Here is a 26,699-nt window from a genome sequence, read left to right on the forward strand (position 1 = left end):
TTCCCCCTGATGAAAAGCATCCTGTTCTGTTTCTTCTTTCTTACTTTTCTTTCTTTCCCTATTTCTTCCCCTTCCTCCCTCCCTCCCTTCCTTCTTTCCTCCTTCCTCCCGTGTGTGTGTGTGTGTGTGTGTGTGTGTGTGTGTGTGTGTGTGTGCATGTTTTCCTGAAAACAAAACCCACGGCCCAATACATGAAGCATATTTACCTCCCAGCCCTCCCCCATCCCTCCTTTTGTGTCTCGGTCTCTCTAGGGCACTTAGGATAGCTTTGAACTCACTAGTAACCCAGGGAAGCTGCCCCGCACTCAGTCTCTCTCTTCAGCTTCCTGGATAGCTGAGGTTACAGGCCTGTGCCAGCAGGCTAAATTATTGAAATAAAAAAAAGACTTGAATTTTACTGCCAATGTGTTTGAAGACAGCCAAGACAAAGGCATGTTCACACTTTTATGCCATTAAGAAATATGTTATGAACACGGGGTAGCTTATGTCACAAGACAAATCCTCATATATTGCTGAATGGATGGAGAAACTAAATAAACCGACTTTAGCAAACTCAACAGGATTCTGTTGAACATGGGTACATACTGATCTAGCAATTCTACAGAAGAAGAAGAATAGTAGCACATTTTGAGCAATAATCTTAAATTATAAACAACCCAAGAGTCCAAAGAATGAAGGGGTAAATACAGATACATGCACAGAAGTCAGACTAGTCTACAGCAAGGGTCCTTGAGGAGGCGCAGCGTACGAATGAATCTCAGAAACAGTGTGGAATGAAAAAATCTAGTCACAGAGGTATTCTTAAAGATGTATCACTCAGTTTCATGGATGAAGAATTTTGTAGCCCATTAAACTGATCTAGTATAGAATCTGAATTGTGATTCCTGGGCGGGGCAGGTATTTCCCATGCCAAGACAAGCAGATTGGCTGTATCTGCCTGGGATGGGCTAAGAGGGCTGTGGGCAGAAAGCAAGACTAAATGGGAGGTGAGCGTAACCAGAAGGAACGCCAACCAAAAGGAGAAAGTAGAGTGAATTCTTTACCAAGCGTCACCAAGGGGAATAAGAACTTGGCGCTGTCACTGTTTCACCTCAGCCATTCTGGTGGGAGGCAGCACATGTTGTTATTATTGGCATTTCCTTGAGGACCAGTGACATCAAGCATCTTTCTGCATGTCGTCGGGATCCTATTCTCTCAAACGCTGTTGAAGAATCCTGTTGCATCTCACCCCAATTTTAATTGGGTTGAGTGTATTTTTCCCATTGTTTTTGTGAAATCTATATGTTCTATATGCAAGGCACTTTGTTAGATAAACATGTCTGCACCACTTTCTTCTAGACTCCATTTCTTTGACCTATTCATGGACCCTTAGCCAATAACATACCATCTTAATGACTGGCATGTTATATAGTAAACCTTAATAGCTTTAATAGCTTACAGTATAAATTCTCTTTAAATTCTTAATAATGTCTCATTATTCATAGTTCTTTCTATTTTCATTTAGATTTTAGAGAAATTTTATTATTTCCAAGAAAAGAAACCGGCTTAGGTTGGAATTGACATTAAAGCTATAAATCACATTGGAGGGGGGACTATCATCTTTACAGTCTTTTCAGTTGGTAATATATGAACTCCATTTGCTTTCAGCATTAATTTTTAGGTTCAGGAGATATCTTTGGTGATAATTTTTCTTAGGAAAAGCTTCAGCTAATTCATCTAATGAGCTAAGAATTGGTCAATTTTCACTGTTCTTTAAAAGTGTTTGTGTAAGACTAGACTGAATTTTCTTCCTTAGGATTTTGGAATAATTTACTACTAAGCAATATGGGTTTGGGATTTAATTTCTGAAATGGTATTTACTTGTTTTCTTGTTCAAACATTAGATAATAGATTATTATGATCTATACAGCCTTTGAGCATATTTTTATAAGTGGTGTTTTTGAGAAGTCAGTTGCTGTCTCTAAGTTGTCCAGTTTATGGACATGAAACTATAATAATAACCAGGTAGTACTGCCTCGGCATCTACATACCTGTAGTAGTGACTCCTTTATTTGCCAAGATCCCTAACTCGTGTTTTCTCTCGTATTTGCCTTAACTGACACACTAAGCCTTTACCAATCATAGTGACATTGTCCAGAGACCACACTAGGCTTTTGTCTGATTCTAAATTTGTGTATTTTTTTCTCTTTCTTTGATTTCTGCTAATGGTTCTGCAATCCTGCTCCCTGGTCCGCAGCTGCCTGATGACCTGGCCTGCAGAAGAGCAGCACTGCCTCAGCGGTGGTCTCAGCACCATTAGCTCTGGAATGTGGCCACGGTTACTGTGTTTTCACAAACCATGATTCGGGATCTAATTTGTTGATTATTTTCTAGTTTCCTGAGTTGGAAATCCCAATGAAAATTTCAACCTTTTTTGCTACTACCTACATTTAAAGTGTGCATTTCCTTCTAAGTGTTGTTCTAGCCTGCGGTCTGCAAATGCTACATCTTCATTAGCTTGGTTGCTCATCTCGAAACACTTTTTTTGTTGAATGGAAATGTCTCCAACATGGGTTATTTTAAATGTTCCAAGTATTTGAAAATTTCTTAGTGATATTTCTGCTACTTACCCTTAATTCAATTTTATGCTGGGCAGAACATACATAATGATTCCAATCCTTTGATATTTACCCAGGCATACTTTCTTGCCAAAATATATTCAATTTTGCTAAATGCCCCACAAGCATTTAAAATGACTCATGAACATCTTAAAAGAATCAGCGGTTGGGTGTGTTACTCTATATTTTGTCAATTAGTTCAGCTAGCTAATCGTATTTTTCTATTTTTAATGCCCACTTTTCTTTTTGAGAGGTGTGTGTGTGTGTGTGTTACATGCATGTACACACGTGTGTGAGTATGTATGCCCCTGCAGAGGCCAGAGGACATTGTGGGCCTTCCTCTGTCATTCTCCACTTTACCTGAGACAGGGTCTCTCAGTGGATGTGAAGCTCCCTATTTTGCTACAGGGTTCCCTGTAGGTGCTAGCTGCTCTACCTATGTTACTGAGGAACCACAGGTGAGGGCTAGGAAGGGAGACTGGGGAATGTCACAACCCCAAATGAAACTAAAATCTTCCAGGGTCCTTCAGAGTTTACAGTTAGTTCCAATAGACTGTTTCCTTTGAGTTGTCCTTTGAATGCAAGATGAAAGAGTGACAACTCCAGCGAACTTCACTTTTATGAATATTCGAACTCTGCCAGGCAATTCCATCTTTTAAACAAAGCTAGCGGCTTCCGATTACAAATCCAACCCAGCAGCATGATAAGCCACCGAGGGTGCCCTGATTAACCTCCTTTCCCGACTGCAGGAGGAGACCTCCCGCCTCGTGCCCACAGGCCTTCCTCCCCACACACCTAAGCCCTAGCCTTCTAACCTGATGCCCAGGGGATGGTGCTAAGACGGCACGTTACCACACCCACGTCTTTTACTTACTTAGACACCCTTAGAAGCAGGCACACACTCAAAAGGAAGTCACTAAAGCAACTAAAGGAAGAGCCAGAACTAAAAAAACAGTAATCCCAAAGGACTTAAACACATCCTGTAATCTACCTCTCAACTAAATATTTACTCAATTTTTTTAAAAAAAGCATTGTTGGGACCCTTTCATGTGGAAGATTAAGCTTCTACTTTAATTAGAAGAGCTGATACATCAACTGTCAAGGCTGTTTCAGACATCCCCAGCGCCAAGGGTGTGTGCTCCCTTGGCCTTCCCAGTCTACTGGTGTTAGCAGAGGTCGCCACTGAAGGCTCACTTTCCATTTCTACGGAGGACTAATAAAGAGCACACGAGCAGTTTCCAGATAGACAGGGCTATCTGGGAAGGAATGCTCTATGCGCACACTGCTACTTAAAAAGATGCTGAGTCCTCTGCAATTACTGCGTTGGCAGAAAGACCAAGCACCAGGTCAGATAACTACTGTGGTTTTGCCCTTTGCAAGGCACAGCCTGAGATGATATAAAAATAATTATATGCACAAACCAGATTTTCCAAACTGCTTATTCAGTTTCTAGGTCAGTATAGCTGGACGAATCCCCTGGAGGTTAAGGTTTACAGCTGACCATGAATGGCTAGCTTGCTTGTATTTCTTCTGTGTACTACTACATCTCTTTAGAGATGATGTTTAGCCCCCATTCTCCAGCGCCCTTTACTCCTAATTAGGACAGTTAAGTTAGAGGACATCAAAGCTGTGCTACTGCAGAAGTTGAACACCGGCTTCATTACTGTGTAATTAAAACTTCAGGCTTCACACACAACCTGGTACTCAACTGCTTGGGACTCAAAGCAGCAAGATGAATTCTTTTCATGAGTATAACCAGCGTCAAAGAACACAGTGATTTCCCTTCAGCTCAACCAACTTTTAATCATTTGTAATTTTTAACATATTAATTTTTCCTTGAGAGAAGGAAACCTGATACATCAGTCAGTCCTTATGAGTGGTAGACCACATTAACAGTTCCAGAAATGTAGAACATCACCTATCTTAAACCAACACACGCTTAGCCTTGCTTGTTGATGCTCACTTCTAGGGAAGAGGGGAGCCCAGGCACACTGTAAGCACAGAGGAAGACGGGGACAAATCATTACCGGAGACAAATGAAGAGGTAGCGAACAAGAAATGTAATTCCATAACAGATCTGAAGATTTCTACAGTGAGGTAAGAGACAGTTTTAGGAGACAGGGCCTGTGGGTATAAAAATGGACGTGTGTCAGGGGAGAGGCCTCTTGGCAGGCTTCCAAGCTCATCAGTTCTCTCATTCCTGGTGGGATTTCCACCCACCCCTGTGTCTTCCACCAATTTCTCCAGTCCTAATTGTCTTCTCCTTTCTCTCAGATAGAGTCTCCGTGTCTCTGGAAATTAATCACTATTTGAGAGATTAATTGGAATTTTAAAGTTATTAATTGTAATTTCCTCTTCCTCTGTTTTTTTTTATTTTTTTAATTTTAAGGGAATCTACAAGGACTCCTTTAGTAGTCAAAATGTATATGAGAGATAGGGAGAAGAAAATTCCACTCTTCAAAATAGCTCCCTCTCTGAGACTTTTTACCAGACCTTGTCAGTTGTTGCATATTAGAGAATTACTTAAACTTAGTTACAAACCACACCTGAGGAGTTAAGAAAAAAGTTAGTTTACATAATAAAATTGTGTATAACTAAGCCAGGCAGTGGTGGTGCACACCTCCCAGCACTCGGGAGGCAGAAACAGGTGGATCTCCGTGAGTTTGAGGCCAGCCTGGACTTCAAGAGAGAGTTCCAGGATAGCCAGGATTGTTACACAGAAAAACCCTGTCTTGCAAAAACAAAAAACAAAAACAAACTAACAAGATTGTGCATAACTATTAAAATGTCCAACAATACTACTTCCACTCTCAACTGCCTTGTATTCAAAGTAAATCATTTAAAGAAGAGGAATTGATTATTTAAAAGCAAAGGAAAAGATAATACTTAAAACTTTCCCCCATGGACTATGGTCATTTGACGTTTTATTTGCTCTAAGAATGGAATCCTCTGCCAGATGCACAGATATGGATGCAGCAAACACAAAACACATAGCCATGTACCAGGTACATCCTTGCCCTGGAATGACATGACAGCATATATTTAAAAACATTTTTAGGCTTATTTGTTTAGTATTCTGAGTGTATGAGTATTTTGCTTCCATGCACATATGTGTACCACGTGTGTACCTGGAACCTCCGAGGTCAGAAGGTAAGCCAGATTCCCTGGGACTTGGCTTAGTGATGGTTGTGAGCCACCACGTGAGCTGGTGAGCTGGGTATTAAGTCTGGGTCCTCTCCAAGAGCACCCAGTGCTCTTTTGTTTTGTTTTAGGGCTTATTTATTTATCATGTATACGGTGTTCTGCCTCCATGTATCCCTGCAGGCCAGAAGAGGCCTCCAGACCTCATTACAGATGATTGTGAGCCACCATGTGGTTGCTGGGAATTGAACTCGGGCCCCTCTAGAAGAGCAACCAGTGCTCTTAACCTCTGAGTCATCTCTCCAGCCCGAGCAACACGTGTTCTTAGCCTCTGAATCAACTCTCCAGCCCAGCAGTCAGTCCTTTTCATCATAAGTAAATGTCTCTTGGCATAATATAAACATTGCATTGCAACTCAAAGGAAGGAAAAACTTGGGAAGGCAGAGGTGCATGCTGATCTTAACACCATGTTCTTTACGGCAGGGAACTACAAGCCTGTTCCCAGGCTTTAAAAAATTCTTAATCCAGACATCTGGAAGGCTCCTCCAAACTGTGACATCTACAGAAGCCCAGACAATGAGAAAGTGGAAGCACCCTCCCTAAACAGATTAAGAACCTCTGCCAGGGAAAGAGGAGGAAGTGGCCAGTTTCCCCTGCTGGCCTCTCTCTCTCCCCTGCTCACCCTCAGTCAAGAGGCCACACCTGTGCCACCATGTCTAAGAGTGCTCTTGGTCATGGGCTCTGAACTTCTTCAGTAAAGTTAATGGCGTCATTCACTCTTTCTTTTTCTCATTTGAAAAAAACATTCTTAAGAGCGTATGATGGAGGCAATAGTCTTGCTGCTGGTAGCTGGTGACCCCAGGGTCCCTTCCGTCGCAAAGTGACCGTCAACTGGAAACCCTCTGACTAAGGAGTGACAAGTTGGTTGCTGTGTATTTCTTTTTGTCCCCAGAGCAAGGCTTGTTCTCAATATAGATGAAAGAGAGAAAGGGAAAAGGAACAGGAAAGAAAAGTTGGGGAGAGTGGGATCCAGGCCTTACCATCTTCCTAATAATTGTTACAGATGGAATATTTGAGAAATTTAACCAAGTAACTAAGGGATAGTCAATAATAAATTAGCACGGTGTATCCACTCCACCATAGAAGGATTTATTTCTCTCTCTGAAATTATAACCCGTAAACATACTCAGATGTGACCATGCTTTTAGCACTGAAAGCCCATCAGGTCGGTTTCTGGCAAAGACTTTATAGTGGATGGGGCAGATAAAGATGAATGCTCCTTACTCATGAGTGTGTATGACCATGGAACGGAGAAGAATTCTGTAAAAGTTGAGATGAAGTTGGAGTCTCCTGACACGGGCAATGTCAGCTGAGAAAAGGCTCCCCATCCTCAGAGAGTTGAGGCTTCCTAGAAACGCCAGCTAATGTTGCAACACTGCCAAAAGGAAGTGGTAGGCCAGGAGGCTAAGGGAGAGGTTCCTCCAAAGTCCACACAGGACAGGAAGCAAAGCATTAACAAAAATGTGAGGACATTGGGGTGCCAGGAAACATGCTAAGTCACTAAACACTGCAAAGATGAGTAAGACCAGCGCCTTCCCCATCACTCAAGAGCCACGGGACAGGAAGCCCTATGTGAGCATAATGAAAGTACAGAGGGGGGCAGGAGTGAACTCATGCATTGGGAGTGAGGCGGGGAAAGCATTTACTTCTCAAGGAAGCTTTGAGAAACACTACCTCCAGACCCAGAGGGAAGAAAACAAGACCACAGCTTCCCTCCGCAAAGGTCACCTGTTTCCCATGACAGACACATGAATAAAGACATCACTGTTCAGACGTTTTGTGAGTGTGCACAGGAGTTACAATCATAATAATAGTGCATGCTCCCCCACCTTCAGCTCCCCTCCTTCTTCCCCTTCCTCCCTCTTGAACCGGCCCTCTCTTCTCTCTGTTACCAACTGAATATTTACAGATGTGATGTTGCCAGGCCTGGGCTTTCTTTCCAAATAAACCTGGGCATGGCGTAAGATGTGATCACCACTGAAGCTAAATGTTTGTCTTTACGTTGGAATATGTGAAAATGCTCCACAATTAAGTTTTATGAACTGGTAACAGAAGTCCACCAAACATGTAGAAAAAGGTGAAAAAAGTTTAAATGAGAAACTAATAAAATTATGCTAGTTAGTGTAACTAGTTTAAATATAAACAGAGTACTTTGAAAGCTGTGAATTATATATGATCAAGAGGTCTCTGTATGCCATGTGTACCCCCCATCCATACCATGAACAAGCAAACTGCGTTTACCTGTTGTTGGCATTCGAGGCCAATTTAGGATGTTTCCAAAATGCCAGTCACTACCCTGTGGTAGATTATGTCATCAACGTGGAAGCCCTGCACCCCTTTTCTATTCATTCTTTAAGAACCATGAGTTTTGATCATGTTCACCAACCCCACCCCGACTTTCCCAGATATTCCCTTCTATGCCTTTTTGTCTTTCGCCCCAAATCAAGGTGATCTTGGACTGCCTAAATATCCTCGGACGTGTGGTCTTCCACTCTGTGGTGGTTGACATACAAGAGGCTACTTCCTTTCCCAGCAGCTAACAACTAGTTTTTAAATGAACGAATACTAATATAACAGAAAAAAATCAGAACATTTTGCAGTATAAGACCATTTTGATGGGTGTAGACATAGACATGTGTACGTATGTGTTCATAGCATGTTCTGTTAGTCTGTTAACACCTGAGTCCAATTACGGCACTCCTCTCTAGGATTGCCACACTCGTTGTGGACGCCAAATTTCTGCAAGAACCAATGGGACCAGCTATGATTCGTTTCTGTCCTGCTTGGTCCCGTTACCCTGCACTCCAGATCACTGGCATTGTTTCTGTTCCTGCAACACTTCAGGTGCATTCTCCCATTGGCTCGGTGCCTGCCACTCCATGCTTGCTTCACAGTCTGAACAACAGTCTCCTCATCTTCAAATATCACCTTCTGAGAAAAGACTCCCCCAACCACATATTTCAAAATTCAGAGCCCTTGCTTCTTGTCTTCCCTATTAATCTCTGTTTTTGTTCCCTCCCCATGGAAGTTACCACCTTCTAATATATATCTTATATATAGTACAGTTATATAAAGACGCACACACACACACACACACACACATATATCTTATATATAGCATAGCTATATAGAGATGCATATATATCTTATGTCATTTTCTCTGTTTACTATCTATCTTTAAAACTGCAGGAGGTCCAGCATGTTTGCCTGTTTGGTCTACAACGGTAGTATCTCTAACACTAAAAAGACCTGTGCATTTGTGCAAGTAACTGTGCACCGAACTGTGATGTAAAACACGTGTGTTGCTGTTGGTCACACAGGCTTGTATGACAGTGTCTTGGAGTACACTCAGGTAGCTCTGAGATATTCAATACTTAGAGAATGCAGCATACAGCCCTTCAGCCCTTCACATCTCCCGACTGGGCGCGGCCTATGAAAACTGCTATTCAAAACACGTGGGGCAGCAGGGCTGGGAGTGGAATCATGGTTGTTCCCTGGAGCAGCCACCACAGCATCACAGATCAGCAAAAGAAGACAGGCAGTCAGAAAATCATAAAAATTTCAAGACCTTCTCAGACGATCTGGCTTGACCTAATCATTCTACCAGCAAGCGTCCAAGTTACAAAGTGGCACTGTCATTTGCCCCAGGGTGCACAAAAAGTAAATGCGGAGCTAAAACTAGTGGAGACTTGAGTCATGTGACTTTCCAGCTAGAGAGTTTCACTCACCCACCGCGGCCTGTCCTGAAAAAAATGAGAAACAGGAACGGCTCCTCACAAGCATCCTGCCTGGTCTTACTTAAGCCACCTGAAAGACTTTTGGCAGCTAGATGTCAATCACCTCTTCCAGGAGAGCCCCGGCAGTTTTGCAAGAATCTCTATTTAAAAAAAAAAAACAAAAAAACAAAGAGCTGCTAATGATCACTATTTCTCATAAATGAAGGCCTTAAAAATTCCCTGCCATAGCAACCGGGAGAGGTTGGCTCATCTACTATTATCCCGTGACGTTCTAATAATACAGTCCCAGTGTATGCCAGGCCCGGGGGTGCTGGCCTGTCAAGAACCAAAACTCTTAACCCCCACAGTCCCATTTTTCATTGGAAGTAAAGGTCTGACCACTTTTCACATCAATAGGTCTATGTTTCCCCGAGCCAGGGGCAAAGTGATGTGCCACAAAGCATTAACAAGAGAAGTGGTTCTGTGAAAAGTGTCCATTTCCTGAAGTCTGTACAGAGCAAAGCAGTTTCTCAGGCAGTGATGTTAACACAGAGGAGATGGCTGGACCTGCTTCAACCTCAGCTAAGCAATGACAAGCTCTCTCCTCTGACCCTGAGAAGTCCTTAGAACTTTGTCTTTAAGATGTCTGTCAAAGGCTTTCTTAACAAAAGCCTCTTCTGTCTGGCTCTTCAGAACAGGCTGGCCCATTCTCATTGCAGAAAGAGGTTTGACTGAATGAAGAGCATCATGGGAATCCTACGTCCTTGCCTGTGATGAGTTTACACCTAAGCGTGTGACAGCACTGAAGCTAAGGAAGAAAGGGAACATTTGCTGCAGGTACCCGTGGTGTGGAAGGTCCTTCTGTCTATGTGTTGCTTGTACTGGTTAACAAATAAAGAAACTGTCTTGGGGCCTGGGCAGGGAATAGAGATAGGTGGGGAAAACTAAACTGAATGCTGGGAGAAAGAAGGGCGGAGTCAGAGAGAAGCCATGTAGCACTGCCAGAGACGGACGCCAGAACTTGACCCGGTAAGCCACAGCCTCATGGCGATATACAGATTAATAGAGATGGGTTAAATTAATATGTAAGAGTTAGCCAATAAGAATCTAGAGCTAATGGGCTAAGCAGTGATTTAAATAATACAGTTTCTGTGTGATTATTTTGGGGCTAAGTGGCAGGAAACAAACAAACAGCCCTCTTGCAACATACCCATGCTTATGGAGAAGGTTTTCTTGTTTTCTATAGAGCCAGTGGGGGAAAATTATCTAGATATCATTCCAAGACTGTTGTCACCTTGACACCAGAGTGAAGCTAAAGAAAAAGTTCACCAGTGAGGAAGGAAGAGCTGAGAGAATTAGAGAGAAGCCGAAAGGTGAGATTGCAGGCTATTGGAGGTGTGGTTCTCTATCCCAAGGGACTCTTGCATTCTGGTCAGGAAGAAGGGCAGTGCATACGTTACACATGCTTATGTTTTCCTGAGATATGCTTCAGCAGTGAGTGAGTTGTGGGTCCCAGGATTCTCCAGTTAGAGAGAACCCAACAGGTGGCATTAGGAAGTAGGAGGATGTATGGGGTGGGTGAGGTCGCAGGGCAGCTGCTGAGGCCAGCAGGGAGATTCGGAGAGATTTCACCCAGGGAGGACACAAGCCCCACACCCACTCCACTCCATTCTCACTTCCTCTCTGGGTGCCAGGAAAACACTCCGATGAGACATCAGGAAAAGAACTGACGAAGATGTTCAAGACACAGGGACACTGTTGCTGCCACCCCAGCCTGCACCTCCATTAGCTCCAGGCCTGAGCCATGACTCTGCCCAGCTGACAGGCTTCACACAAGGGGCAAGAGGAGAACTTTCTTTGCAAGCCAGTGCTGGAGCGCAGCCGGTGCCTGGAAGACGTTCAATAGCTGGAGCCAGGAGCATACATTGTGTGTCTCTTGAAACGTGCCTGTTTGTGCTGATTCATATTTCAGATGTGACTGGATCAAACGCATTTTTTTCTTGACTATTTCAGGATAAAAGTCAACACTATCAGAACACCCGGGAAAGCCATTCCTCAGCAGGGTTTTGGTCTTTCTAAGAAAATACTTATTGTGTAATACTGTGATCTTACATGATCAAAGGGTGCCGCTGGCCCTTTGACGTGAAATAACAAAAGAGATGGCTGAAGCTCTCCTTAGGAACATCTGCACAGATGAGAGGAGATGCTTCGGAATACTTGCACAGACAGCCTCCGGAGGGGGCAGCAGTAGGTACGCAGCTGTATTCGTCACTGTAGCTGACCAGGCTATCCAAGGCACAGGGGGGATACTCAGCTCCGAAAGACTCACATTCTACTCTGAGGCTAGAACGGTCGTGCCCAGGGCTGGGAAAGTTTAAAAAAAAATCTAATTAACTAGTCATGAAAAGCGTGTTAATTGCTTGTCCAACATTGGGAAAAGACGTGCTGTTCTCCCATTCTTCTGTGGGGTGGGGGGAGAACGCCCCTGTTGTTAGGGGACAGTGGAAGAGGAGAGAGGCATCTGTCCAGTGGATGCTGACTGAGCCACTGGCGGTAGGATAAAGATGGATGTGGAAATAAATGAGAGATAAGGCCCCAGACCGGTCTGTAGTTTATAATTTCGGCTCTTGAGGAGAGTGAGACAGGAGGATTGCAAGCTCATGGTCCACCTGAGTAACTCAGGGAGACAGAGTCTCAAAATAAAAGTTAAAAAATGGTCTGGAGATGCTGATCGGTGGTAGAGTGCATGCCTAGGATGTAGGAGGCCCCAAGCCCAATGCCAGTACCACCAGGAAAGGGAAGGAAGGAAGGGAGGGAGGGAGGGAGGGAGGGAGGGAGGGAGGGAGGGAGGGAGGGAGGGAGGAAGGAAGGAGCGAGCCCCACCATGTGACATGCAAGTGATCAATGGTGTGGGCTTAAATGCCTCCCATGTGATAATTAGTGTCCTGTCTGCATAGATTTGTCCTGTAGATTTTTTTCTAAGGCCTTACCTTATGAACATTTTGCCTTCTTGTTTCGTTGCTGTTGTTTTAGTTTGGGTTTACTGCTGCTGTTGTTTTGTTGAGATATATTCTCACTGTGTCTCTGGCTGACCTGGAAGTTCTTTGTAGGCCAGGCTGGTTTTGTACTCACAAAGATGTGCCAGGTTGTGACTCCCAGGTACCGGGATTAAAGGCATGTGCCACCATGCCTGGCCCTCATTTTTATTATATTAATTTTGGGCATTTAAAAAAGCAATAGCTTTAATGGGATACAATTATCAGGTACCACATAATTCATCTGCTAAAAAATGCAAATTTTAATGACTTTTCCTGTATTCACAGATATCTGCAACCATTACCACAATCAAATTTAAATAATTTCAGCATCCCAAAAGACAGCTCCTAGCTATTAGCAGTGGTTCGCTTTCATGCACAACCCTCCCAACCCTCAGGAACACAGAATCCACTTCTGAGTCTATGGTTTGTCTCTCCTAGATGTCTCCTATCCATGATATCAAGCACCGCGGTCTTCTATGAATAGCTTCATTCACACGCCACGACGTTTCGCAGGCTCATCTTGTAGCAGGTAAACTGCATCACTGTGCTGACATTTCCTGAACCTGTATTTACATTTCCTAAGGGTCCACTGTTCACTTCTGCTGGGGGCTTGTGAACGGAAGTCCGGGTTCAGAAAAGGCAGTTTGATTTTGTCGGGAGTCTGTTGACACAAAGAACTACTCTGTATATTACGAGATCTATTTGAATATTGTGAATTTAAAGAAAACTACCTTTCTGAACACCCCTAAAGCAGGAGTTGATGGGAACAGGCAGTTAGTCCTTACACAAACGGAACGCAGTACCCCCCGTGACAGAGCGTCACACATACAGATATTCCTGCTTCTCACATCTAGTTACTGAGTGCCCACTGTGTGGAGGATGCTACTCAAGATTTCTGCTTTAGTACTGACAAAAACAAACTATTAAATAGAGTAGTGGACTTAATCAGGAGGGACTGGAAGAAGACAGAAAAAGGAGGGAGAATCCAGGGAAGACTGAGGAGAGACAACGCTCCTCCGTTGTGTGAAGGCTTCCCGGTCATTGTGCTGGATCATTCTCAGCATCCAGGTCCACTGACAAATCTCCTTTTGCCTATGTAGACAGCTGTCTAGAGACAAGTGTTTGACTTCATGATGATGCAAACGTGATGTCCCCTTCAGTAGACCATACCTCCAACTTTGATATTTTCCTGCGATGTAGATCTTCTCCTTCAACATTGGGCAACAAGCCACAAGCTCTCATCAGACTGGTGATGGCAGGATGGAAGCAGGGCAGCAGCCAGCGTTACAGTCTGCTGTGCCGCTAAGTCCCAATGCTCAGTAGATCAGATGTGTTCTGGGTTTTCAGTGTGCTTATGTGGATGCAAGCCATCGTTAGGTGAGGAGAATCTGACTGCATATTACACTGTAGTTAACTTCAGGAGCCAGGCCCCTGGGTAAGAAAGTATCAACAGTGGCAGTCCATAGAACTGTCAATGCAAATTTAAAGTGGCATTGGCAATGTGGGGTACACACAGGCTGACTTGGTTCCATTACAAGGCTGTTGAAGAAGAGCTGGTCAACGTCTTCAGAAAAGTGTCTACAGACAGCAGACCGTGAGCTGAGCTATCACGCCTCACTCAGGAAGGGAACCCACAAAGCCCCTTTCTAGAATGTAAATATCTTGAAAGCAGATATTTTAATTTTTTTCCCCATCAATTTCCAAGTCTCTTGCACAGACACTTGCAGATTTAGTCTTCACAGTCTTATTAGCCCATTTTACAGACAAGACACTAGAAACTCATAGCAGTCCAGGGTAGCAGAGCCCATGGCCGCTGTCAGTACCATCAAAGGCGTACGGGTCAAACACACCCGCCTCTGTTCACAGACCCCAAGAACTGGATGTTAGAAACGGGTCTCTGCATAGGAAAGAACAGGGATCCACTCAGATAGATGGGATTCATTACTGGGAAGATGCACAGCTCAAACCCCAGATGGAGGCTCCAGGAACCTCTGAATGACTCAGCTATTCATGAAAGGGAGATGCTGCAAGGCATCTCCTCCCAGAAAAGTTGCTGTGAGTTTTACAAAACACTATGCTCATGCGGCAAGTACAATACAGGGCTAAATACAGACTACAGTAACCAGCAGGTTCTTAGGCCAAGGGACTTTCAGACCTCATGATACCTTGCATGCTTACCTGCCTAGCATCTGCTATGGTTGTGCCTAGCCATAACCTGACATTAGCTATGTCAGCAGAGTTTACAAAGCCCTTGTCAGTTGATTTTTCCTCAGAGAAAGAATGTATACTGGGGAAAAGAGGGAGGTATGTAGGTTAGTTTGGCAAATCAGCACAGGGCCCTTGGGCGGCCAAAGTTCAGCCCTAGGGCATAGTAATGTCACAGAGAAAATGAACTTCCTTGGTCACTGAGTACCTTCAACCCAAGACACTGATCATGAAGGAGGTGGTAGAGAGTGTTGTGATGATAACCCAAAGGGGACCCAAACAAGAAGCTCACAAGTCAAAGGGCACACGCTCTGGAAGACACCAACAGTGCCCTCTGCAAATGAAAACCAGCAAATAATAAACACACTTTAATGTTCCCAGCGCTATCTGTGGGGACAAGCATTGTTAAAAAAAAAAGGCTAATTTTTGTATAATAAAGTGAATTTGAATGAGCAACCTAAATCAATATTAGGCAGTGGTATTATGTGTATTAATATCTACACATCATTAGCATAATCCCTAGTGAATTCTTTCATTACCAAAAGTAATGCCAGGCTTGACTTTTCATTTCCTTTGGTATTAACTTATATGCAATATAAATTTGGTTAGAAATAACTTTTGTTTGAAAACTGATCTACTTCCACTCTCCATGCAGACACAGACACACAGATATATGCACATGTGTGGGTGCACATGTGTGTGCGTGTGTGTGTGTGTGTGTGTGTGTGTGTGCGCGCGTGTGTGCGTGTGTGTGTGGTTGTACACATACAGATTGGTGGCAGGAAGCCTCAGTCCAGACACTATCAGAGGAGCAGTTTGTACACGGGCAGAAGGAGATGGGCCCCTTGTCTCTTCAGTCTCTCTTACAACTTCTGAGTACTGCAGACTTTCTTAGAAAGGAAGTGTGTATACAAATCTAACATACGGGTATGCAAAATCCGGGATTTTAGTGAATCTAAAACAAAACAATAAAAACAAAACCCTTCTATGCAAGAATCTGACGAATGCCCCAACCTGTTGTTTGTATGGCACTTCAATCCCAAACCCCTATGCAGATTTAAGAACAACTAATGACATTTTCAAGTCTGGGACTAAAATCACGACCTCGGAAAATGGACTCAGCTGTCTGAGTGGACAGAGGGTCACTTTCTGGAAAGCATACCAGGAGAGACACTGGGTGTGCTTCAGCAGGTTGTGTTTGGCAGCCCTGGTGACAGAGGCTGGAGCGAGACTGCCCACTGGAGCCACCCAGACCAGTTTTGTCTGCTGCGGAGGTATTGGGAGCCACACGTACGGTATTAAATGCACTGGGAGTCACACTAACATTTAAAAATCAAGTGAATTTGATTTTAAAGTGATTTTATTTAATCTAAGTATTAGATTTTCAATATCTATTTAAAATTTTTAAAGGTTAATGCGATAATAATTTTCATTTGTTGTTGCTACACCACCTTTAAACGTGCGTTGTTCAGTTTTATGTTAATTTGACACAAGCTAGAGACATTTGGGAAGAGGAATACTCAGATGAGAAAACGCCTCCACAAGCCTGGCCTGTAGGAGCGGTGTTGTGTCCCCTGGACACAACAGGACGGACATACATATGAACTCACAGAGACTGGCAGTGTGTACAGGCCCTGCGCTGGTGCTAGCCTGATGGGTCCCAGCACTGGGAGAAGAAAGAGGACATAGGATCCCTAAGCGAGAAGCTATCTGCAGCTGACACTATTGGAAAGAGGAAAATTCTTTTTCTCCAGTGGCATGTCACTGGGAGAACGGCCACACTCCAGGGCAGGTCCAATGCCCAGCAGGAGCTGGCCAACACAAGATGAACCCAATGATGGTTTTGTGGACTCTTTGTTTCGTTTTAGTTTGTTTTGGTACTTTTCTACTTTGTCTGTTTTGATTTTCACTTTTGTGATATTTGGGGTTGTCATTGTCTCTTGGTTTTTGGTTTTATTTATTATTTATATTTATTTATTTATTTATTTATTTTGAGAGAACATAAAGTTGAGTGGGTGATTGGGAGGAGTTGGGATGGAGAGGGGAAATGATCAAACTATGTTGTATAAAAAATTTTCAATAAAAAAAATAAAAAAGATCGGCTTGTAAGGCAGGTGTATGAGGCATTTTCTTGATTAATGATCGGTGTGGGAGGGCCCAGCTTACTAGGGCTGGTACTAACCCTGGACAGGTGATCCTTCTTTTCTAAGAAAGCAGGTTGAGCCAGCCAGGAAGCAGCACTCCTCCGTGGCATCTGCTTCCGCTCCTGCCTCCAGGTTCCCACCTTCAGTTCCTGCCCTGACGTCCTTCAGTGATAGTGACCTGGAAGTTGTAAAATGAAATAAACCCTTTCCTCACTAAGATGCTTTTCGTCATCAATAATTCAGAGACTGGCCATAATTCAACGACCCCTGGCCACAGGAGGCCGCCACATTGATTGGGGCAGATCTAGGTCTGAGAATGAGAGTCTTATGGGTAAATCTGCAACTTCTGCATGCTGAGAGATGCAGCAAGAGATTGACTCCTGAAGCCAGGTTCTTGTTTCTTATTTCTTATCCCCACATGGTCTCTTGGGTTTATTCTTTAGAAATAAAACCATTTCAAGCAAAAGCACTTTACACTGCAAGCACGGCACTATCTGTGAAGCTCCAGGTTTCATTTCCTTGAAGCAGTCAGTACTATGTCACATGTAGAGATCAACTGTGGGCACTGGGAAACCAAGGACCTGGGCCTCCAACAAGTAAGAATTGCATAAGGTCGCCACCCCAGCAATTCTGCAAATCCTAGACCCTACAGCTAAGGTCTGAACGCATGTCGATAAAGAACAGGCTACGAACACCACAGTCTTCAGGCTGTTGGTTTCTCAATCCAGTGGTCTTTCTGACGCTTATTGACCATTAAAGACACTGTCCGCCTCTCTGCTTCTACAGAAGCTTGAGGAGAAAACCTTTCTTCCCTTAGGAACTCTCATGTTCCTGTATCTTATCTGTAGGCATTTCTTCCAAATAACGTGAGCTTAAAATTACCAAACTAACCTGAGTTTTTAAAATACCGAATTTATTTTCGTTGTCCTCGTACTGTTCCAGGCAAACTGCTTGCTGATAGGCAGGCTGCTCCAAAGGCTTTCAAATAACATGGCCTGGATCTGAAGCCAGTAACCTCAGTCCACACGGTCACAATTTTCCTATTGTCTTTATGATGCTTTGGAAGAGACACAGTTGAGGGACCCAAACCTTTTCTAGAAACAGTCATTTTTTCTTCAGAGGCTGAAAATTAAAGCTCACTGTGAATTTATTTCAAAAAGAAATCAAGCTACCAGTGAGGTAACAACAGATCTTAAAAAAAAAAAAAAAAAAAAAAAAGAATGAAACCTCAGGACTAAAGGAGTTTCACAGACATTTTAGTTCTTCTTTCTAGCATTGTCTTTTAGCCATCACTCCACAGTTCCCCTCAAAGTTGTGAGGAAACTATTCTTTTGGCAATATTGTATCAGTAGTATAAACTGTGAATTGAAAACAACCAGTGTCTAATTCTTCTTCATCCACTAATAAATATGAACTCAGCTGAGCAGGTTCGGAGTTCAGCAGAGCTTGGGAGTTGCTCAGCAAAAGCCAATTTGCAAAATCAACGAGAAAACACAAACTGGAGACTCGAAGGGACACAGAAATGTATGGAACCCTCTGTCCTCCAGCTGCCCGTCTGTATTACTTAGGTCCCCGCCTTCGAGCTTGGTACGCCGCGTCATCCAAAGGATGTTTCCCTCCAATGATAGACATATACGTGGTCCAATAGAGAAGCCACGGGTCGGGTGTGCTTTTGAGCACTCAGACATTGATGAATCGAATTTTGTCAAATGGAAAAGGAAATAGCCACCTGTGGCTAACAGCCACTCTGATTGACAGCTGCGCTACACAGAGTTGGAGCACGTGGGGCTCACTTCAGTCTTGGCGTGCTCATGACTTGCAAGGCCCATTTAAAATGCAAAGCACTGCGTGTCTTCTTTTTGGGAGCAATACATAGTTAAGCAGAACATCCTCCGTGAAGCCAGACAGAAAAGGAGCCTGCAATAAATTCTCTAAGGTCAGCTATTCTTTGGCTGAGTCAGGAGGAAGGATGGAGAGTTGGTGTGTGGGAATTGGGGTCCTGGAGAACAGTCGGCCACGCTGTGGCCTGGCTGAGTCCCACTGGGCAAGCTGTACTGAGTTCTTTGGACCCTGGTCTTCACAGGCACCAGAGGTCAGTATCCACTGAACAACCCCCAAGCTCCGCTGGACTCTGAACTTGTTCAGTCAAGCTCGTATTTATTAATGAACAAATGAGGATTAGAGGTTGTTTCAAATTAATAATTTATGTCGCTTATACAATATTGCAAAAGGGGTAAGTCTGGGTGACGGACAGGCCTACCTGTTGAAACAAGGCGATGTTGCAACTAAATCATACCATGTGACTAAACTCACAAATCAGTGCCCACTATGCTGGGTGATTAATTGTGAGGAAGAAAGGTGGATATTTGCACAAGGAGCTGGTGACAGCTCTCCCTGAGTCCCCAGTGGGAAGTACTCTTATAGCAATGGACACATCCTAGGCCATCGGCTTCAGACCCTGAGGGACAGTAACGGAAATCCCTGGCAGAGCTGGCCGCCTGTAGAGCCAGTACGATTCTAACAAGAGGCTGGTTTCCTCTCACCATGGCAAAAGTGAACAAATACACTCTTGCTACTAACTTAGAGGCACCCAATTGTGCTCCATTCCACCAATCGGCATGCACCAAGGCACAAGTGGCCACTCTGATACAGATTCATAGGAAAGAGAGAAAGCCAGCTTTTCCTCCCACACAGCCCATGGAAGGAAAGACAGGAAGATGCCAAGGGATTTAGACAATGTTGACAGCAAGGTGAACCAAAGGTGGGGTTTGGGAAAATTTTTCTAAATAAAAAATATGACAAGCACATAGAAAAAGAAGGAAGGAACACAGGCAGGCAGAGAAGGAGAGAAGGAAGGAAAGAGGTAGAATGCTTCCTTTGGAACTAAAATAACATTTCAGAAGGCAGGAAATGCAAGCACACTGCTCAGAGACAACTGACCACTGACGGATAGGTGAATGAGACCTATCATTCGCCAACCAGCTTTTTCTTTTCTTTATACATAGCTCGGCAGAAATACTGACCTTTTGGCAGGAAACTCTTTCCCTGAACATGCCAAAACAACACTGTGCATCTTTTCTGACTAAACGTCCTGCTGCTGTGACCATGGTGTAGGAACAGGAGACCCTGCTGGGTGGCAGATGGACGTCAGTAGAGGCCAGCACAGAGGCCAAGCCTCAGGGAGCAGCTAAGAATACACACTGTTCAGTTAAAGCACACACAGGCTGGTGGAAGAAAACACCTGATGGTTCCATCCCTCCAATGACAAAGGACAGAGTCACCTACGCACTGCACAGCACTAGGTGGGGGAACCCGCACCTCACAAAAAAACACACAAATCAGTGAGTCCCGTCAAATACCAAAATTCTTTATCAGTCTGCTGCTGCGATGACATAGTACTTGAGATACACAAAATAACCAAGTTTATTTTGGCTCATGGTCTCAGAGGCTCCAACCCGTGGTCGGGTTTGAGGTCGGTTGTGGAGCAGAACTTCATGGCAGAGAATGGCTGGCAGAGGAGATCTGTTCTTCTCCTGGTGGACAGAGGCGGAGGGGCACACCCTCCACTCAGTAGGGTCACTATCTCCCAGCAGCATCAGGGCTGGTGATCAGCCCATCAAACCGTGACCTTTGGGCTTAAGATAAAAACCATAACAAATATGTTTAAGAGGACTGTCATTAATCTCTCAGATACTGAACTATTGGGCTCACCTGAGTTACTACAAGTGGGCCATGAAGGCTACTAAGTTCCGTTTGACAGAAAACAGCCACCAGGAAGGCAGATGTGTCTCACCCAAGAGAATGAAGAGTCTACCTCAGCGCTAATCCTAGTTTTGTAATTTTTTATTATTTTATTGTGATTTTTAACTCCAATTTTTGTGCGCGTGGTTTAAAATACAACAGACAACCAATCCTTCCTGCTAATACCGATTATGATATTCAATTCCCAGCAGCTATCATTTGAAAGCAAAGCAAGGTCTTCTACACATAGCTGCCTCTGTCATGGTTCCCTAGCAGATACTAGATCCATGCACCCCTTAACTACACATATGTTAGTGGCTGTCATACCGAAGTCCAGGCCTTCCCTCTGCATCTCAGGATATAGAAGGCTCTGTGTATGTCGGGGGCATTCCCTCTCAATAACAAGAGACATCTCTGTTTACTGTTTCCATGGTCACCAGAGTTATAGCAGAAAACAACACTAAGCCCCCCCCACACACACCCCCAGTGCTGCTCTGTAAAATCCATATAAATACCTCAATCTGTGCAAGAATGTTATTTCAATGAAGGTTTTGATGACTGGACACTGTGCTGATTTTCCTTTTTCTCCTTTTGTAAAAATGATCAACTTCCTTTTAATAATGGCATGTGCTTATGTTTCCAAAATGTTAAATTTTTATCTGGGGGTTTCTTTAATATTTAATATTCTAACTTGTTCAGTTACTAGAAAATATCTCATTTGTTTACTGCATTGCATGAGCTGTTTTTTTTTCTTTTCTTGATTGTGAAATTATCCATTTGGCAATCACGTTACTAATATGCGAAAAGTTCTTATTTTAATCATAAAAGCAAATGTCACCCGTGATTACTAAGAAAACTGTTCGTCAAATCAGCCAGTTTACTTCTGGATATAATCAAGTACCGCAGGCTATATTAAAATCTTAAAGGTACTGATTTCTGTATCTGTGGATATTTTAAAATAATAAAAGGAATCAAACCTTCCTGCCAATCTAGGTGATTGTGAAATTTAATTACCAGCAGCCGTCATCAAAACAGACGCATGCCAGTTTCTTTTACACATAATTGAATCATCCAGAAGAAAATTCCAAAGAGTTCTCAGAAAATGCGTTTTTAAGTTCATGTTAACCTGATAGCTTCATCCGTTATGTGTCAGTTGCTAACAGGTAAAAAGACACATTTGCCTGATATGGCTATACAACAGCAAGTCAGATTATTCAAGTCGGAGAACCTTGAGCTATGGAAATCACTGTAGTTCCCCTCCTTGTAAACACCAGCCCATTCCATTCTCACTCAGCTGCTCTTCAGAGACAGGGTTAGACCATTCCATTCCCTCTCAGCAGCTCCTCGGAGACAGGGTTAGACCATATTGACACCCTGCAGAAACCAACTGCTCCTTCTCTAGAGCTCAGATGTTCAAGTTCATCCTAGGATTCCAGGATCATCCCATCAAAGCCTCCAGAAGGTGTCCCACCCACCAGGGAAAAGGATCAATGTCCCAAGAAATGCAAAGGAAAGTCAGACGTTCCCATCTCTGTCTTCCTGAAATGCCTTTCTTTCTGCCTGTATTCTGTAAGGCTCCTGCTCACCCATCAGCGCCCAATGTGTCACCTCCACTGGCCACTGCAGACTGAAGCAATCACTCTCTGCCCTGCACAGCTCTCTACAGCATGTGATGTTTCACTCTAGAACACAGGCTGTGGGCTGCTGCCCATCTCTGCGGCTGCTTCTCAGGAGGACTCTTGAGTCATCTTTTCATTGCAAACATTCAAAGCTATGTCTGAAACCTGGAATGTGCTCAACAAATGTTTCTTTGATGGAGTCCAGTCTCAAGATCATATCCGGCAAATGAGGGAAGAAACAAGATTTTATGTGCACCGGGCACTGAGTTTATTGCACCACCTATGGTTGAAGCCATTATTGAGTGCCTTCATTTCCTTCTTCAAAGAAGATAATCTGTTTGCACCAAACATTCTTTTTTAAAAGGTGTGTGTGTGTGTGTGTGTGTGTGTGTGTGTGTGTGTGTGTGTGTACCTTACATATGTAGGTATGTCTGTGGAGTCCAGAAGAGGGCATCACATCCTCTGGAGTTAACAGGTTGCTGTGAGCTTTCAGATCCTTCACAAGGACAGCAATCTCTCTTAACCACTGAGCCATCTTTCCAACCTCGACATCAAGAGCTCTTATGCATTAGCTCCAGCATACTGACTTAATGAGGAAATTGAGGCTAGGAAAAAATTAAGTAACCCACCTCAAGATGCCTCACTGGTCAGCAGTGGAGCCAGAATCCAAATACAATGATCTCAGAAGTTTGGAGCTACAAAGAAAGCTAGAATTATCTTCCTTGCTAAGCCCTGAAGCTCAAGCCTGGCCCACAGTGGGCCCTTCAGATTGGTGACTAATGGGTTTACAGAGTGCCCTACTTTTTCAGACTCTGGCCTCTGCCTGAGAGAACCCAGCTGCTCTGAGAAACAGGCTCTATTCTTTCCTGCTCAACACCTCTCACAGGTGTGAATTGCCTGTGTCCTCTGAATTATTCATTATCCACACAATGGTAAGTGTGCTTAGAAAGAACCATGATTCCATATTTTGCAAGACAAAAAGTGTCCAATGAATTGGTGAACGAAGGCGTCTAAGACCAGAGGTCAGGTTGATCTACATGAAATAGGAAATAGATTCATGTCCACTTTTTTTCGCATTCCTGATTTCATGCAATTTCCCAGTTTCCAACAGGATTCAAAACAGTGGTCCAGAAGACAGTCGAGAAAGCCCTGGTGAGCGTGCCTCCCCTATCTGCACAACAATTACCGCCCTCCAAAGCTTATCCAGGCTTCTCTGAGCAGCAGTCTACCCAGGGCTGAGTTAGGATTTTTCCGACTGCTTAAGCTGTATCAAGAGCTGAAATTTCAGATGCCACAGCATCTATCATAATCCATGCCTCTAGCGTATCCTGCAAGGATACTTCTCCTAGTCCTCCCCAGTGTGTCCTTTTGCTACCCCTTCCCCCTCAGTTCATCCAGTGGGCAGTCTTTGGAGAGGGAGAACCATGTGCTAATAGGAAGCCAACAGCTCTGCATTTTAAATTCAATGTTAGTCAACCAAAATGAATTGAAACGCAGCAGCAGTGGTTTGAGGGTACTAAAAATAAGCCGTAGCATTTGCTGAGTTCTCAGAATTAAAACCACAGGCGGTCAACTTGTTGCTGCTCTTAATAGGAGCTGACTGCTCTGCCCACCGGCCGGCTACCGCCAGCAGCTCAAACTATGGGACACCTAACAATGCTGTTTTTATTAGCTGCCAGCAATCATTAACGGAAGTGTCATTTTCCTGCAACTAAACCTAACTCCCTCAACACACACACACACACACACACACACACACACACACACACACACAAATAGTGGATACCTTTCTGGAGAACACCTTGTTGAGACATCACAACTGCACTTGGTCACAGTCCTACCTTGTGTTTAGGATTTGACTAGTTACATATCCATAGACACAGTTCCTCTTATGCCTTCCTTCCTGTCCAGTGCTGGGTCTCACCTCCCCTCAGAGTTTAAATTTTGGAGAAAAATAAAAAGAACCCATCAGGACACCGTACAATATTAATACACTGAGCATTCCCACTAGACTTCAAGACCATCTTGACCCTTGAATTCTGTAATCCAGAATGTCTTACCAGCAACCCCTTCAGGGTTTCTTATTAAAGTTTTCAATGACCAAAAGGGTAGTGGAGCTGCGTCTAATGCATCATTCTGATTAGAAAGCTGTCATGTTCAGAAACCAGTGGGACTGCCTCCATTGGTTCTTATGCCTTCACATCCATTATCAGTTTTTTTCTCTTCAATTAGACCTGCTGATCAACCATAGAAAAGCTGAAAGCCCTTCTTTCACCCAACCACATTTAACACGGAAAATAATCAGAAGTCCTGAAAGTAAAATTACAGAGTACTATAAGAACATGTCTAGCCCCCCCCACACACACACACATTCTCTCTCGCTCTCTCTCATTCTCTCTCTCTCTCTCTTTCTCTCTCTCTCTCTCTCTCTCTCTCTCTCTCTCTCTCTCTCTCTCTCTCTCTCATTCTCTCTTTCTCTCTCTCTCTCACTGTAAATATGCCAGGAGTCTCATAGGCTGGGCTCGACCTCCATTCCACAATCTCACTTCAGTCAGAAGAGCAAGACACATTCTCCTGGCTGCTATCTCAAACCCATGCCCCAAGCGAGTGTCTCCAAGGAGCTAATTTCTGAAACAAACAAAGAAATCCGAGTCTGCAAGGAGCAAGGGTTTGCACCCTTCTGCCTTGGCTCTGGGTATCAATGGTAGCAGGCACGAAGGTAGACAGTTCGGGCGCCCTAGCTTCGCCCTCACCTTCCTCGCGCCGCCTGCCCCTGCTCCAGCTGTGCAGAAAGTGCGAGCCTGCCTAGCTGCTTTCGCTCTCCGGGAGCCCAAGACTGCCTGGACCGCACGCCTAAGACGCCAGCGCGTCCCACCTCTGCTCTGTCACAGGTCAGGCGCGGAGGTGCTGGGGCACCAGGATGCGGGTCATCCTAACAAGTGTCCCGCGGGACGCCCTTGTCCCGCGCCGCTCTCCTGGAGCAGGCGGGACGGCCACAGGTAGACTCTCCATCCCGGCACGGACGACCGCGCGCTGAAACTCACCGGAGGACACGGAGGAACCGGACAGACTGGAGTTGCTGGACGCTGCCATCTCGGCGCTGCGCGTCGCTGCTCGCTCAGTCCCAGTGCGGGCGGCGTCGCCGCTGCCCTTGGCTGGCTGCTCGCAGCCCGCGCGGCCCCCAGCCCATGGCAAAGTCCTGGGGACGCGCGGGAAGCACCGGCCTCCGGACTCTGTCTGCACTTCCTGCTCCGCCAGATGACGCGCTGCCGCCGCCGCTATTTATTCGTGCTCGCCGTCCCTCTCGGCGCCTGGGCGCGCTCCGCTGCGGGCGTCGGGGTGGCAGGGGCGCAGCGAGGCCGAGGTGGCCGGGTGGGAGGATGGGACCGCCGCTCTCACCGTCCCCGCCTTCCCCACCGCGGCCCCGCTCCCTGAGCGCGGTTGGAACCTGGGCGTCCCGCGGTTCCCCGCACCGACTCTCGGGATCCCGCCGCCGCCGACTCTACACTTCTAGCGGCCCGGGCAAAGGCGGGGGAGACAGATAGACAGCGACCTCCCCCCTTCTCCCTCCGCCCCAACTCGGCTCGCGCGCGCACACAAAGGAAGGAGAGGAACGCCGGCGCTCCGGGCTGAATCGGCTCCGCGGGCTTGACAGCTCCTGCGCCCCTGGCTGCAGGGGGAGGATGAGGACCACGGGGTGGGGACCAGACTGGATTGGGAGCTTGTCCCGAGGTGCTGGGCACACCGCCAGGGACGCAGGGCGGGCCGAGCAGCAGTGTACAGCTCTGCTTCCCGAGTTAGAAGGGGATATGGAGGGGTCGTAGAAGGAAGGTAGTGGGACTCGCAGCAAGCTCCGGGCTCTGGAGCAGCCACACAGCTGGGGTGGGGAACCCAGAAGGCGAAGGCGGAGTCACTGAGGACTAGGTGCTGGGCAGAAGCAGGCCAGGATGCCACCGAGGCTGGGGAGTGCCCCTTCCACCAATCTCCAATTTGCCCTTTGTTGCTCAAGAGCCAAAGGTTCCTGCCCTGCCAAAGTAGCATCTCCTAAAGCACCCAGGAAGCCCATCTGGCTACACTGAGGTCCCCCAAGGACTGGCAGGGACCGTGCCCAGAAAGTCCACTGGGCTTCTGAGACAGGCCTTCAAAGAAATAGAGATACCCCAAAGGTGGCATCAGACTTAAACAAAGAAAGAGGTCCTCTGCCCGTCAAAAGGGTCCTCACAAAACACTCAGGTTGCAGCGGGTGCAACTGTATCCTTTCAGGATAAAGAACTGCCTAGGTGTGTGTGAGAAAGACTGGAGCAGGTGTGTGCCACCCTCCCGTATTTAAACCTAAATTAATTTCACTGGGAGGAAATGTCATGCAGATTTTTTTTTTAAATCCTTTTCACGCTCCCAGCAGGGTAATCGGTTCTTTCAATCCTGAAGCTACAGAAAA

At 45.1% G+C, this 26,699-nt stretch overlaps 1 protein-coding gene across 1 annotated transcript in view; it reads right to left on the reverse strand.

The window, feature by feature from the left end:
* Chn2 (chimerin 2) overlaps positions 1-25,482 on the reverse strand; it is a 272,046-nt gene extending 246,564 nt beyond the window's left edge. The window contains exon 1 of the mRNA XM_085691052.2: positions 25,306-25,482. Coding sequence (XP_085547178.2) covers positions 25,306-25,354 — 49 coding nt within the window. The 5' untranslated portion in view covers positions 25,355-25,482. The remainder of the gene's footprint in view (positions 1-25,305) is intronic.
* Between the last annotated feature and the right edge of the window lie 1,217 nt (positions 25,483-26,699).

This window comes from Myodes glareolus, chromosome 6 (assembly GCF_982192425.1).
Source record: "Myodes glareolus chromosome 6, mMyoGla1.1, whole genome shotgun sequence".
NCBI lineage: Eukaryota > Metazoa > Chordata > Mammalia > Rodentia > Cricetidae > Myodes > Myodes glareolus.